General features: G+C 44.5%; 1 protein-coding gene across 7 annotated transcripts in view; it reads left to right on the top strand.

Annotated features, from left to right (window-relative positions):
• The window catches only part of TMEM94 (transmembrane protein 94), a 52,344-nt gene that overhangs the window by 9,734 nt on the left and 30,095 nt on the right, over positions 1–12,515 (top strand). For 3 of the 7 annotated variants that reach the window (XR_003557198.2, XM_027795603.2, XM_027795601.2), the window contains exons 1-4: positions 3,739–3,852; positions 10,824–10,943; positions 11,636–11,763; positions 12,348–12,484. Coding sequence is in view for 6 of the 7 variants with exons in the window: in XM_027795603.2 (XP_027651404.2) it covers positions 3,799–3,852; positions 10,824–10,943; positions 11,636–11,763; positions 12,348–12,484 (439 nt within the window). In the remaining variant the exon portion in view is untranslated. Of the gene's footprint in view, positions 1–3,738; positions 3,853–10,823; positions 10,944–11,635; positions 11,764–12,347; positions 12,485–12,515 lie in introns of those variants that run through there. The other 4 variants (XM_055797357.1, XM_055797355.1, XM_055797356.1 and 1 more) reach the window with 2 other exon arrangements.

Raw genomic sequence — 12,515 nt, 5'->3', positions numbered from 1 at the left:
ATTCTTTACAGGGGTGTGTGCTGTGTAGGATCTGAAAGCGACAACACTGGCATTGCTGCAGCCACGGCAGAGCACAGTGGGGACACTTTCACTGTGGTCATGATCTTTGGTTCATCCCTTTCTTTCTCATATGACATTCTTCATTGTACAATGCAGGAAGAGCGTATCAAATTGCTGGACAGGCAGCAGCAGGGACAGTAATGTAATAGACCTTTAAAAGGCATATTAGTAAAGTGTCCTGCACAAGGAGATTATGGTGGGGAATCATGATGTTCTGAAGTCCTAGTCTCCTCTCCTGGCTTACTGACGTTTTTTCTCCCTCCTTTCTGAATGGGGATTAAAAGTAAAAGCAAGATTTCATCACACTTTTCAATAGGAATTAAAAAAAAGACATTGATACATACAGCTGCATTTTACAACTTATTTTGTCTGGATTCTGAGGAAAGAACATGGTTTTATTCTTGTTAGCAGTGTATTATTTGGTGTTGAGGAGTTTTCTCCTATTTTTTAATACTGCAGAATCTTGTTTCATCCCCTTTAAGGTGGAATCCATCTTCCTTTCCAAAGTGAAGACCTTGGACACATATATGCTGATAAGGGAACAAATTAACCTGCTATATAACTTCAGTACTAAATTTGATGTGCTAGGTTTAGTTTAAAATGCTAAAAATAAAATGAACCCAAGTGAATACAACAGTCCCAAACCTAGTTGAAAGCAATCTCTTTGCTCTAATATATATGTGTGATGAAGAGTTAGCACTCCTGGAACAGAAGACATGCTCAGAGAACTGCTGCAGCACAGACATCTGTCACTCAGATGATGAGAGACTTGTCCTTTGGCTCCAGTCAGCTAATACAGTTCCGTTGTCAGAGATGGCTGAGGATCACAGTTTGTCAGGTGTAATGTAGGCCACCTTCCAATTTTTTGCCAGAAGCCAGACATTGCAGAGAAAGGCAGAGAGTATTTTAGGAGCAGTGCCAAAACCTTCTTAAATTAAGTGTGCTGGTATCTTGTTCTTTCCCCTGTTCTCCTGACTTTTTAATTTTCTGTGTATTTCTGAAGTGAATTTAATACTTGTGAAAGGTGCCAGAATCTCCACTCTAAAACCCACTCAGCATATACCAAGAAAGACAGGAGCATTGATTGCCACAGGACAGTGTGAGTGAGGCTCATGAGTTGGAATTACTTTAGATGTAGGCTGTATAGGCAGCAACACAACTATTAAAAATTATTGACATCATCCATTCCACAGTTACCAATAACAACTGAGCTGTATTATCCCAGTGTAATTGCTGCAGCCTGGACACAGCACCATGCCTCCTGGCCAGAGCCCGGAAATCTATTCAGGGAGCCTGTGCTTGTACTCCGGCTATAGCACTGTTGATCCTGAGCTATTTTGTTCCAGGAAGCCTGACAAGAGCTACAGTCCTACCTTTGGACTGAAAAGTAGCCCAAGTCCTTTGCCTCTTCTCATCTTGCCAGTAACTGTATCTCTGTTTTTATTCCCTGCTGTTTTCTAAAACCTCACTCTTCTTCCAAGGGCTCTTTTGCAAACTGATCCTTTTTTCACAGGCATCTCTCATCTATGCTGCAGTTTTTTTATGGGTCTTAGTCCCTGCCTTCATACTCAGCCTTTTATTTCAAGCCACAGTTTTATCTTCAGATCTCAAATTTACAGCTTCTACTCTTTCATCCTGTTACTTAATGCACAAATGTGCGTCCAGATGCAGTTTATGATACCAGCTCGTATCAGAAGGAAGGTACATAGTACAAATCACTGCCCTACACAAAACACTTCAGAGCAAGGTCTCTCAACAGTGGGGTAAACAAGAGGCAATTTGATCCATTTCTGTTTGTGTTCACGACTAAAGCTGGAGGTTTTGAGCTGGAAGAAAGTTGTGTTGGGACCTCTTAACTGCATGAAGCACAAGGGTTATTTCTGGTATTGCACTGTCACAAGCAAGTTGTTTTATTCACATTCATTTGAGTCTCCAGAAGGTTCAGAGCCGTGGGAAACGGATCAGCAAGCACTATGATAAGTTGCGGGTGTTACATGTATGTTGTGTGAGGAGGGTTTGTCCATTCTTAGCCCATGTTGTTGTTGTTGATCCTTTCTTTTTTTCTCCTTACTTTTTTCGTTGTGTTGAAGTGAGTAGGTGAGTAGTTTCTTAGCAGGAAAAGAGGAAGGAAGGAAAAATTGTGCTGTTAGGACATTTTGTTCCTCTCTGTGCTTTAAAATTGTTGTCTAGGAAACAAAATGCCCTACAGAAGGATGAAGGATGTCTTGCCTCTTGCTCCCCTTGCTTTTTCCTGAAGTTACATTAAATGCAATGTCTGCTTCCATTCAGCTTTGGCTGTGAGAACTTAGTGAGATTACATACCGATGTATAACTCAGCGCCAACACAGAGGTAATAACCAGACCCTGTGTCGGGTTTATTGTAAATATCAAGACCTCTTAATCTCTGCACTTCTGGCTTTAAACACAGAATATGGGCTGTGCCTATTCAGGCATTTGAATGTCGGGGAAGGAGAAGTGAAAAGCTTGGGCAGGGAGGGTAAGCAAGTCCTCACACCTGTACATGGTTTTCAAAGCTACATAATACGCTGAGACTGGAAGCCTTTGCAGTGCCTGTCTGTTCCATTCTGCACCAGCAGCTGTAATCCTTGGCAAGCTATTGACATGGTTCTTGGCTGGGCCAGTTCTTTACCCCTTTCTACATGGAATGGAAGTAATTGGTTTAGTGATTGCTCTGCAGAATTGGGAAGCCCCAGATAGAATTAGGACAGCACTGAAGTAGAAGCTATATAAAAACCCACTTAGGAAGGTGCTTCCCTCCAACAATGAGAAGGAAGTGTTCTTGTAAAGGATGAGAATGAGAGAGAAGGCTCATTCCTTCTTCACCTCCAAAGGCCTTTTTATCCCATTACTTGTTCTACCCAGCCCTTCCCTGTCTACACTAATCCTTTGCTTGCTCTGTGCCACTGCCTAGGCATCATCGGTAAATGGGGAGCCCCAAGCATGGTGCATGGCTATGAAGAATTTATGTGCACCATTTGGTTTAGGTTGTGTGGCTCAGTAAGTATGAATATTGGAAGCTGAGAGGGGCTTTTGCTGCTTTCTCTATCAACAAGAGAAGAGGGAGGGAACACTTCAGACTGGACCTATAACCATCTCAACTTGTTTAAATAGCAAATGCTTGTATTTTTAAATTGAGCTTGAATCCAAAGCTGTGGAGTTCTCTGGAAGACTCTCCTAGATTTATGTAGGGGAGTCAGTATTCCTGGGTCTCGCTGTCTCAGTCTAGTCTTTTTCATTGCCTGCTCAGGTGTTCCTTCCCCTGTAGTATGTTTTATAATACTTTGTCCTGTCTGATTTGCCATCTGCTTTCCCAAAGACCTCTCTCTGTCAGCATAAACCCTTACTGTGCATGCATATGCATCTCTACAGTCAGGGAACCTAGGGATTCTGGCTCTGTCGGCTCCATCTGATGAATTGAACCATTCTTACAGACATCTGGTGCTATCCTGGGCAAACTTTCTTCTCTCTTGGCCTTTTTTCCGCCCTTTCTCAACCTCATCCCCCACCCCCATCCACCGCCTCCTTGCTGGATCTGCAGCGTGACTGGAAACAGGCTGAATTAATCAGCAGACTGGTGCTTCACTCTGCTGCTTCTGTCTCATTCTCTGCAGCGCTGGGCTCTGCACAGTCTTGCTCTCTCTCCCTCTTTGCTCTCTCATTTTTGGAGGGCAGCAGCAGTGCAAGTTGCTGGGGAAGTGGTGCAGGAATTTAGCCCAGATGCTCTTCAAGCAGTCTGATCTCTGGATCCCCCACCAAGGCAAATGCCGCAAAGTAAGTTTCTCTCCCTTAACATTTAAATTCAAAATGGCTTTCCTGTCTCTGTCCCCAGCCTGCATCCTGCCTGATGTGGTGGCTTGTGAAGAGCTTTGAGGTTTTGGGGAAAGAGGTTATGGCAGGACATGAAGCAGTGAATGATGATTTTAGCTAGGGAACGGCTTAATGTTGGAGGTGATGGGGAAAGAAGCTCTATTTTAAACTGCAGGTTTAACCCTGGAACCAACAGGAGGGGCCAAACGTGATTTTAGCTGATGACTCCTGCTTTGCTGCCCCTCTGCCTCATGACTTAAATTTGTCTGTTTCTTCTATGGGCTTTGAGCTGTGGCTGTTGAACCTCCTTACCCCTTTGGAATATGTCTCGCAGTCCACCTGCTAGGTTGTATCATAGTTTTAGTCCCTAAAGTGTTCAGCTCAGATGATAGGAAGGAAGCTAATGGGGGGATGAAAGGTGTGGTAAAGTTCTGGGGATTTCTGAGCATTGCTGGCCTCTGGGAGGGGATTAGCAACCCCTGGAGTAAGCTCTGCATTGGCATAAAGCAGGATGCTGTGTGTTGAAGCCAGAATAAATACGGACCCCTAACTGCTCTGTGAACTTGGAGGAATAATGTAACTGAATAAATTACACTGATTAAAGCTTGATAACTGCGTAGAGCAGGTGAGCTTCAAAGCACTGCATAAACACTACCTCATCCTGCCAGCAGCCTAGTGGGGCAGATAACTATGGTTGGGGATTTGCTGCTCTAAACAGGACCAAAGAGACAGACCGAGGAATGTACAATTCAAAACTGGGCTGTTACCTGGGGAGTGGTTGCCTCTCTGCTGTTGAGCTGCTACTAGCTGAGGGAGAAGCAGAGCACTGGGCTTTGTATTACCTATGTAGAAAGGTTGATCGTGCCTGTTGGCATCTTACTGTGTGCTTTATGGAGGGCATAAAATGTAAATGTCATTGTCTGGATTAAAATGGACTCTGTTTACACCAAAATGCAGTGGTGATTCAGATGGCTGATTAGCATTGCATTGGGCAGATATCTCAGAGATCTCTGTTCCTGCAGCTGTGTCTCTTTGCAGTGTAAGTCTGCAGGCCCTGTTAGCAATGGGCTGTGAGGAGCCTCAAAGCCAGCGTTCACACTGGAGCCCTCACAGGCAACCAGTTACCAAACTGGGGACACAGAGAGTTCTGGCCTGCCTTTCATACTGTTGCTGCAGGTGGAGGAAGGAGGCAGTTGTTGACTATTGCTCTGTCCATTAATTTGGGCACTGCTGTGCTGAAGACTTTGCTTGTTTCATTTGATTTGAGACCACCAGCAGCTAAGCTGTGACTGCCAAGCTCATGTCAGGTGGCATTTAAACCAAGTTTAATAGCTGTGTTTGTCGTGTTTTCTGGTACCTTTCCCAGCATGTCCAGTTTTAAAGGCAGTAGTCCCCACAGAGCCATGAGCTGCTTGATGGGGTGGCCTGAATCGTGTTGGTATCAATGTGTATTTCTGTTTTCTGTGCTTTCCACTAGTGTTCAGGTGGGTTGGTGAACATTATAATCTTCACAATAACTACAGCTGGTGGTCCCATTATAGAGATGAGAAACTAAGGTGCAGAGGAGCATCCAATTTTCACACTGTCATGCAGAAAACTGTGGCAGAAGGAAGAGCAGAATCCAGCTGTCCTGACAGTTAGTCCAGAGTCTTCATCAAAAGATCATCCTGTGGAGCAGAAATCTCAGGGTGGAGGCTTCATGTAGCCTGGATAACTAGAAAAGCACTCTTGCTAGGAGTCAGGGACCAGACCTCTTTTGAAAAGTAACCACTTGAGCACTTAGAAAGACAAAAAGTATGATTGCACCCAAGGATGTAGGTAGTAAAGGGATGATTTTGCCCAGAGTGGCCTGTGCATTGTCTTTGCTGGCTACACCTGTATCATTCTGTAGCACGGATGTGCCATTTCAGGCAGTCTGGGCACTCACTCAGCAGGTGCAGTTGGACAGAGCTGTACCGTACTGACGTACGATTTGCTTTAGAACAAGAATAAATCCCTCTCTAGCCCTAGCCTGCTGTAGGAGATGTTGCCCCAAGAAACTGCGTGCTGTTGTGTGCATGTCTGCCATCCTCTCTGATAAGACTCAAAAAACCTCACCGTGTGTCATATGCCTTATCCTAAGCAAGAATCTGACTTACTGTACTAAATGCAAATATATCTCGTGGAGTTACTCCTTCTCATGTGTTTTTGAAACTGAATAATGCTTACGTTTCAGGAGGTGTAATCCCTGAAGTAGATTAATAGCCTGCAAAATGTCATTGTTAAATTAAAAACTGCCTTCTTTTTCTGCTAAGGAATGCAAAATAGCTCTCAGAAAAAGGAAGAGCATTCTGCTGCCCGGTTTCCCACCTCCGACTGTTTAAATCTGAAAAGCAATTGAGCAGAAGTGTTAAAAAAGGGGCCTAGTATGTACGGCTTGGAAAGAGGGAAACAATCTGACAGCTGCCTTGTAGGGGTTTTCCATACCACTCTGAATCTGCGGGGTGGATCTGCGGTCTATGAAAACTGAAGCTTCTAGCAAATTTCCTGTTTTCTATCTCCGTATTTGTTTAAACAATCTTTGTAAAGGCAGTTACATTCAAGCGTACGGCAGTCTTGGTGAGAAGCCCGTATTCTGCAAGAGGATGAATCCACAGAGGACAGAGGATGATTCAACTCACTTTGCTCTGTAAAGCAAACAATGTATTTGTGCTTCAGTATTATTTAAAAAACTGTTCGGCACATGTGATGCAACACCACATATTAGATCAACATTTACTGGTACAACAAATAAATATGCTACTATGGGTGTGTAATGGCTGTATGAAAATATAAGAGGACTTAATTATACTAATACTTTGTGTCCATTTCTCACCTGTATACATTCTGACATCCGCTTGTTTGTTCATCTTGAAGGAAGGAGCAAGACATCTGTTTTTGATTGGATAGCAGAGAGTATGAGAATAGTTGATAAACTGCTTAAGATATTTTTGAACGATTCTATGTGTAAAATAACAGGATGGGCATTTTAGGAGGAGGGATCAGGAGCAAGTGGTAATTTTGTGTGAGGATGAAGGTGGGCTGCAGGAAGCAAACATGAATACGTGGTGATGCTTGGGAAGAACTCCACATTGTGAGAGGAAAAATCAGACGATAACCACTCTTCTTCCTACCTTTCAGTCTGAAAACACTCTTGCAACCCATGAGGAAGGCAAAGGAAACCTTTTTGCTGTGAGCTAGGCAAGGCTACAGATTTAAACAAACTCCAGGATCATTGGGTATTGGCAAACTGATTTCCACCTGCCAAATTATGGAAGGTGACCTGAGAGGATAAGGCAAAGAAAAGTCTACAAATTCTGTGGCTCCTTGTCTCCTGGCTTTGAGCTACTCCTTGTCTCCTTCCTGAAGAGCCAAACCAACTCCTAAATCTGGGCATTTACTAGGTCTCAGAACTAGCATTAGTCTCAGAACTAACATTACTAGCTCATGTTCCTTTTCCCTAATGTTTGCAGGCAAACTAAGCAGTGATTTAACATGTAGAATATTTATTGAAAGTGGAGAAATTCACACATCTTTTCATCTTCCCATCAAGTCCACACCTCAGCACATTCATTCCCTCTAGAAAATAAAATGACATTCACAAAAAACATCTCCCTTGCTGGGTGATTTTCCTTAACAGCCATCCTGCAGGTAACAACTCTGGAGAGCCGCGGTATCATCCAAGGCAGAGGGTTGCAATCATCCCATGTTTACCTGGCTTCAGTCATGCCTCTCGGACTAAGCCAGGGCAGGGGTCAACTCCAGAGGAGCCGTAAGTGCACTTAGAGGTTCGCATGCTCTGCAGCCTCTCGGGGCGAAGGAGGAAGCAACTGTTCATTTTCTCCTCAGGACTTCTTCCCTTTAGGCATGGGCAAAAGGAAAATATAGCCTTTTAAAATGCCTCCTGATACCATGAGGGTTTGCTTTCACAGTAACCTGGAATTTACTGTCCGTTTTTTCTTTTTTCTTTTATTTTTTTTCTTCAGAGGAAACCCTATGCTAAGGCAGCGTGCTGGTTTAGTTTTGACCTGAAAATTAGCAGATTACTCTTTGAACGCAACTTTTTGAAGCAGAGATGTGAATGTTGAGGGGTTTATTAATGAACTGACACCTCCTGTGGATGGCTTCATCACCCTGGGGTGCTCACCTCCTGTTTTTTGTCAGGAAGAGCACTTGCAGCTGATGAAAGGCTGGAAAGATCCCTCTGGGACAGCTTAAAAGCACCTAGGTTTGCCATATACAAAGGTTTACTTTAAGGCATTTGAAAAATGCCTCATTAGCAGTTGATGACTTAGCAGGGCAGCTCTTGTTGAGAAAACCTAGAGCTGCCCCTTGCTAGGAGCTTAGAGTGGCTCTTCTTGCCTGTCCCTTTCGTTCCTGTGTTCCAAGCGCTTTCCCTTGATGCTCACCAGCAGTAGGTTATCTGAGTCACCACAGGCAGCCTCTCACATTATTACAGTGTTTGTTTACCAGGCTGGCTCTGCCTGCTTTGCCGATTACTCCGTGTTTTAAGTGTCAGAATGGGTGTCTAACAATCCCTGCCCTTCCTGCTGTTCTTCCCCAACCCTGCCGCACTCTGCACTTGTCCTGTCTCACCTGCTACAGCCACCTTTCTTTGTGGCTGCCCTTACCTTGGTTGGTACTACAGCAAACCAGTAACTCCTGTGTAAAGAGTGGAGCAGGTGTACAGGTATTTCAGGAACCTTTTTGATTAACCTCTGGATTTGCTGCCTTTTTCTGCTTGCTGCCTGCTGTGATGTGGCGCTTTCTTTTTTCAGGCAGTGCGTGACTGTACTAGATGTTGTATTATGTATCTGCATTAAGTGCAAATTCCCTCTCATTTCTTCTGTAGCTCTTGATGTATCTGCTGGAACCAGCTTGGTGTCTAAGCAGACTTTGCTTTTCAGTTAAAGTATTACTATTGCTGCCTTTCATTCTGCATCTTTTATTTATCTGTCAGCTTTCCCTGTGTTGGTAGGGATGAGTGTTTTTGTGGGTGCTTTGCTATGCCCCAAACAGCCAGTAGTCAGTGGAGAGGAACCTTATTGTCGTCGTTTGTTCCGTGCTGCTCTCAGGCACTCCTGTTTGCAGCACTCCTGTGGTGCAGCAGCATGTCTGTTGCCAGCTACGCTGCCTGCCATCTTCTCCTTTGGGAGTCTTTGAGACTCCTATGTTTAGTCCTCTGCTGATGTTACCTGGGCTGCTTCCAAGAACAACACAGAACTGCTTCCTCTATTCCTAAAACTGACACAGAGAATGAAAACTACAGCAGGATTATTTTTAGTTCCGTAAAAGTACAGCTAAAGCAGTATTGCTAGACTCTGCCTGGCCAGAATTTGCTGTTTCAGGTTGTCACTGATAGGTGGGGAGCATGTGTGTGTGGTAGATGGTAGTTTAAAGAGCATCTATCTGCTGTTCCTTGATGCTTACGTTACACTTTTGGATTGGACCATCAATGCAAATGAGTCTAAAGTCTGAGATTGGTTTCCAGTAAATGTTCATCATGAAACCACTCAGTTAAGGAACAAGAAAAGTGCAGATCCCAGCTGAGCTGCACTTGCAGAGCTGGGTGCATGCACGCAGCTCCTGAAGAGCAGAGCTGCTGCAGTGTGAGAGCACGGTGGGTTTGGCGAGGCTGGGAAGAGCTGGTGACCGCAATAGCAGGAAGAGCTGCAGCTCCTGCCTAAGCTGTGTTTGCTGGGCTGTGTCATGCTGGTGGGGATGGGAGGGGGAAGCTTCCTGCCTGCTTTGTGTTCAGTAGTTCTGCACTCTGTAAACAGTATGATACACCTGAACATTTCTGATGTGCAGGATATCCTATATGCTGTACACGCTCAAGGTGTTTGTATTAAAACATGAAATGCAAATGAGAACTTTTATAGACCAGCTCCCTGATACCTGCAGTAGCCCACTCACGGACACATGCCAGCTCTTCCTTGTTGATTTGCTTTTGGTGATCTGGTACCCACAGTACCTCGCAGCAGTCTCTGTGATTTGAAAGAAAGTGCTTGTGTTCTTGCCCCAGAAATGCAAGCACTTACCCCCCTTCCTTGTTATCAGCATCTTATAGCAGTGTTTTCCGCATGGTATGCTCTTGGATTGCATCTTTTCAGGCTGCCACCTCTTTGCTGACTAGTGAGGGATCAGTGCTCTGGACAGCGTGGGCTTCCTTCAAGTCTAAATGCCTCCCTCATATGTTTGTATAGTTCAGCGCTTTAAAACTAGTGATTTCTCCTGTAAAAGGAGGAGTTGATGCTGGAGTCGTGTCTCCTCCTGAACTGATCCATGGCCTAGCACTTAAATCTGGGGGCTTCTGCGTCAAAGTAGCCACAGAGACAGGATTCCTAACCAAACATTTGTAACCAGTAGTTGTGGAAATTGAACCACTCTTATTTAGAATTGCAAATATTCTACTACTTGCATGTTATTACTGTTAGCAAAATCTATCCTGTATCATTAAAATTCTGCCATATACCATAACAGCTGTGTTGTTTTGTCTCTACAAGCTGATACCGGTTCAAGCCTCCATAACCTTGGAGCTGAGCAGCCTTCCATTGTATTGTCCTCAGTCTCTGCTGATTAGAATCTTGTTTTGCAGAACTGACTTTGTATTGTGCTTTGATAAAGTATTTATCCAGCACAGTCAGGACCGGTTTGTTTACCTGATATTATCTAAGTGCTCTAATTCCAGCCAGCAGTCTAAAGTTCACAGAAGGGAAGATGATTTCAGAAAAATGGAGAATCAGACTGGTGATGATGAGTGCGGCAGGATCAGACTGGTGATGATGAGTGCGGCAGGATCAGACTGGTGATGATGAGTGCAGGGCGTTCTCAGTAGGGTGCTCAGTCAGCCACCATGAAAAAGCCTAAAAAGAAAATAGGCAAGCCCTAAACAGTTTGTTTCTCTGGCATCGCAGGATGACATGACTTCAAGTTTGGGCCTTACCACGAAGAAAGCCCTCACGATCCTGAGAGACCAGTTGTCCACACTGTTGGAGGGGCATCAGAAGGAACGGAAAAAAGTGACTTCGTGGAAGGTGAGTCACCAAACAGCGCAAAGTTGGGCACTCAGTCTCTCCTTCTCAAAGTAAAGCTGAAGATTAAACAAAAGTTGGCTGCATTCCCTCCCAGACTGCTGCTGCAGAGTGTCTCGGTGTAGAACTGCTAAAGTCCTTGGGAACAAAGCAAGAAATCTATTTAAGGGTATGTTTCTCTCAGCACTTCTTTCCTGGGTACTGTAGCCCTACAGGAGCTTAGCTTCACCTGGGAAGGATCTAAGGATGTCAAGAGTCACTGATGGCAGTGTGCCGAGGGGGTCCATATCAAGTGGAGAGAAAAAGCTCTGAAGCTCAACAGTCTCCCCTTGTCCACCATGTTTGTCTGGCATGTGTGTTGAATACAAAGCGCTAGTGTTTGTGCACAGTACTGAAATGTTAAAAGTGCTCCTCGCTTGGTTAGTGACAATGGGGCAGCCTGGCACAGAAGCCTTTTCATTCTTCCAAGCAAGAGTAAAGCAGAGAGTGTTCACCCAAACTCACCAGCTGAGCAACTGCTAGTGCTGCAGCATTCGCATAACTGACCTGTGGGGCTCTGTGTCATGTTCAGGGGTTTTACAAAGTTGTGTTCACCCTGGGGTGTCACCTGCTGCCTTCCCTTTCTCACTCTGCTTTTTCAAATATCTGGCTCTGTATTTCATGAATGCTGACTGTCAGCTGCTCTCCTTTTGTAGGAGGCGTGGAGGAGCAGTTTTCTGTACCATGGTAACCGTTGCTCCTGTTTCCACTGGCCTGGTGCATCTCTGATGCTTCTGGCAGTGCTGTTGCTGCTGTGCTGCTATGGGAGCCAGCCACAGGGGAGGTAAGCAAAACATCCTATGCTGGTTAACTGAAGCGAGTTGGTAGTTTTATATCATCGCGACACTGTGAGTGGCTGACATAACAGTGTTATCCCTCATTCTGTCTAGACATCTAGACATTAGTGTACTCACACTGGTAATTCTGTCCCTATCAGCCTGTTTCACAAAACTTCAGCCAACATAATTCTACTTCTGATAGACCCATAGAGACAATCCTATGGACAGATTGAGATTATTTTTTCCTACAGCATTCCTAGATCTTGACAAATACTAAAGCATTATCATAATTAGGAAGGATGTTGAAACTGGAGAAGTTAGTGGCTCACAGGAGAAGTTACTGTGCTGTCACATGTGCCATAGCATGTCTTGACCCTGTTTGTAGGGGTATTTTTCAGTTGAGATGGGTCCTTCAGACCTCTCTGGTGGCATTATTCTAAAGCATGCTTTTCTTATTTAGCCATAAGTCTGTGGGATGTAGGAATAAACAACTGAGCAGGTGTGCATTTATCTCTGTGGGTGGCTGGCAGTGTATTCTACTCATTTACTCAAACCTCATCTGCTTTTTCTTCTGTTTTGCTATGCAAAGCCAAGGTGCTGAGATAGTTAATGCACTGGCACTCTTCCTCCTTCTCCTTTTGGATCTCTTCATGATTGGGCGTCAGGAGAGGCTGAAGTGCAGAGAGGTGGAGAGGAGACTTCAGACAATCATTGATAAGATAAATGGTGAGGTCCCATTCATCTGTCTCTCACTTGC

This window comes from Falco peregrinus, chromosome 2, assembly GCF_023634155.1.
Source record: "Falco peregrinus isolate bFalPer1 chromosome 2, bFalPer1.pri, whole genome shotgun sequence".
Lineage (NCBI taxonomy): Eukaryota > Metazoa > Chordata > Aves > Falconiformes > Falconidae > Falco > Falco peregrinus.
The sequence above is the reverse complement of the archived record's forward strand: the minus strand, read 5'-3'. Positions and strand labels throughout refer to the sequence as shown.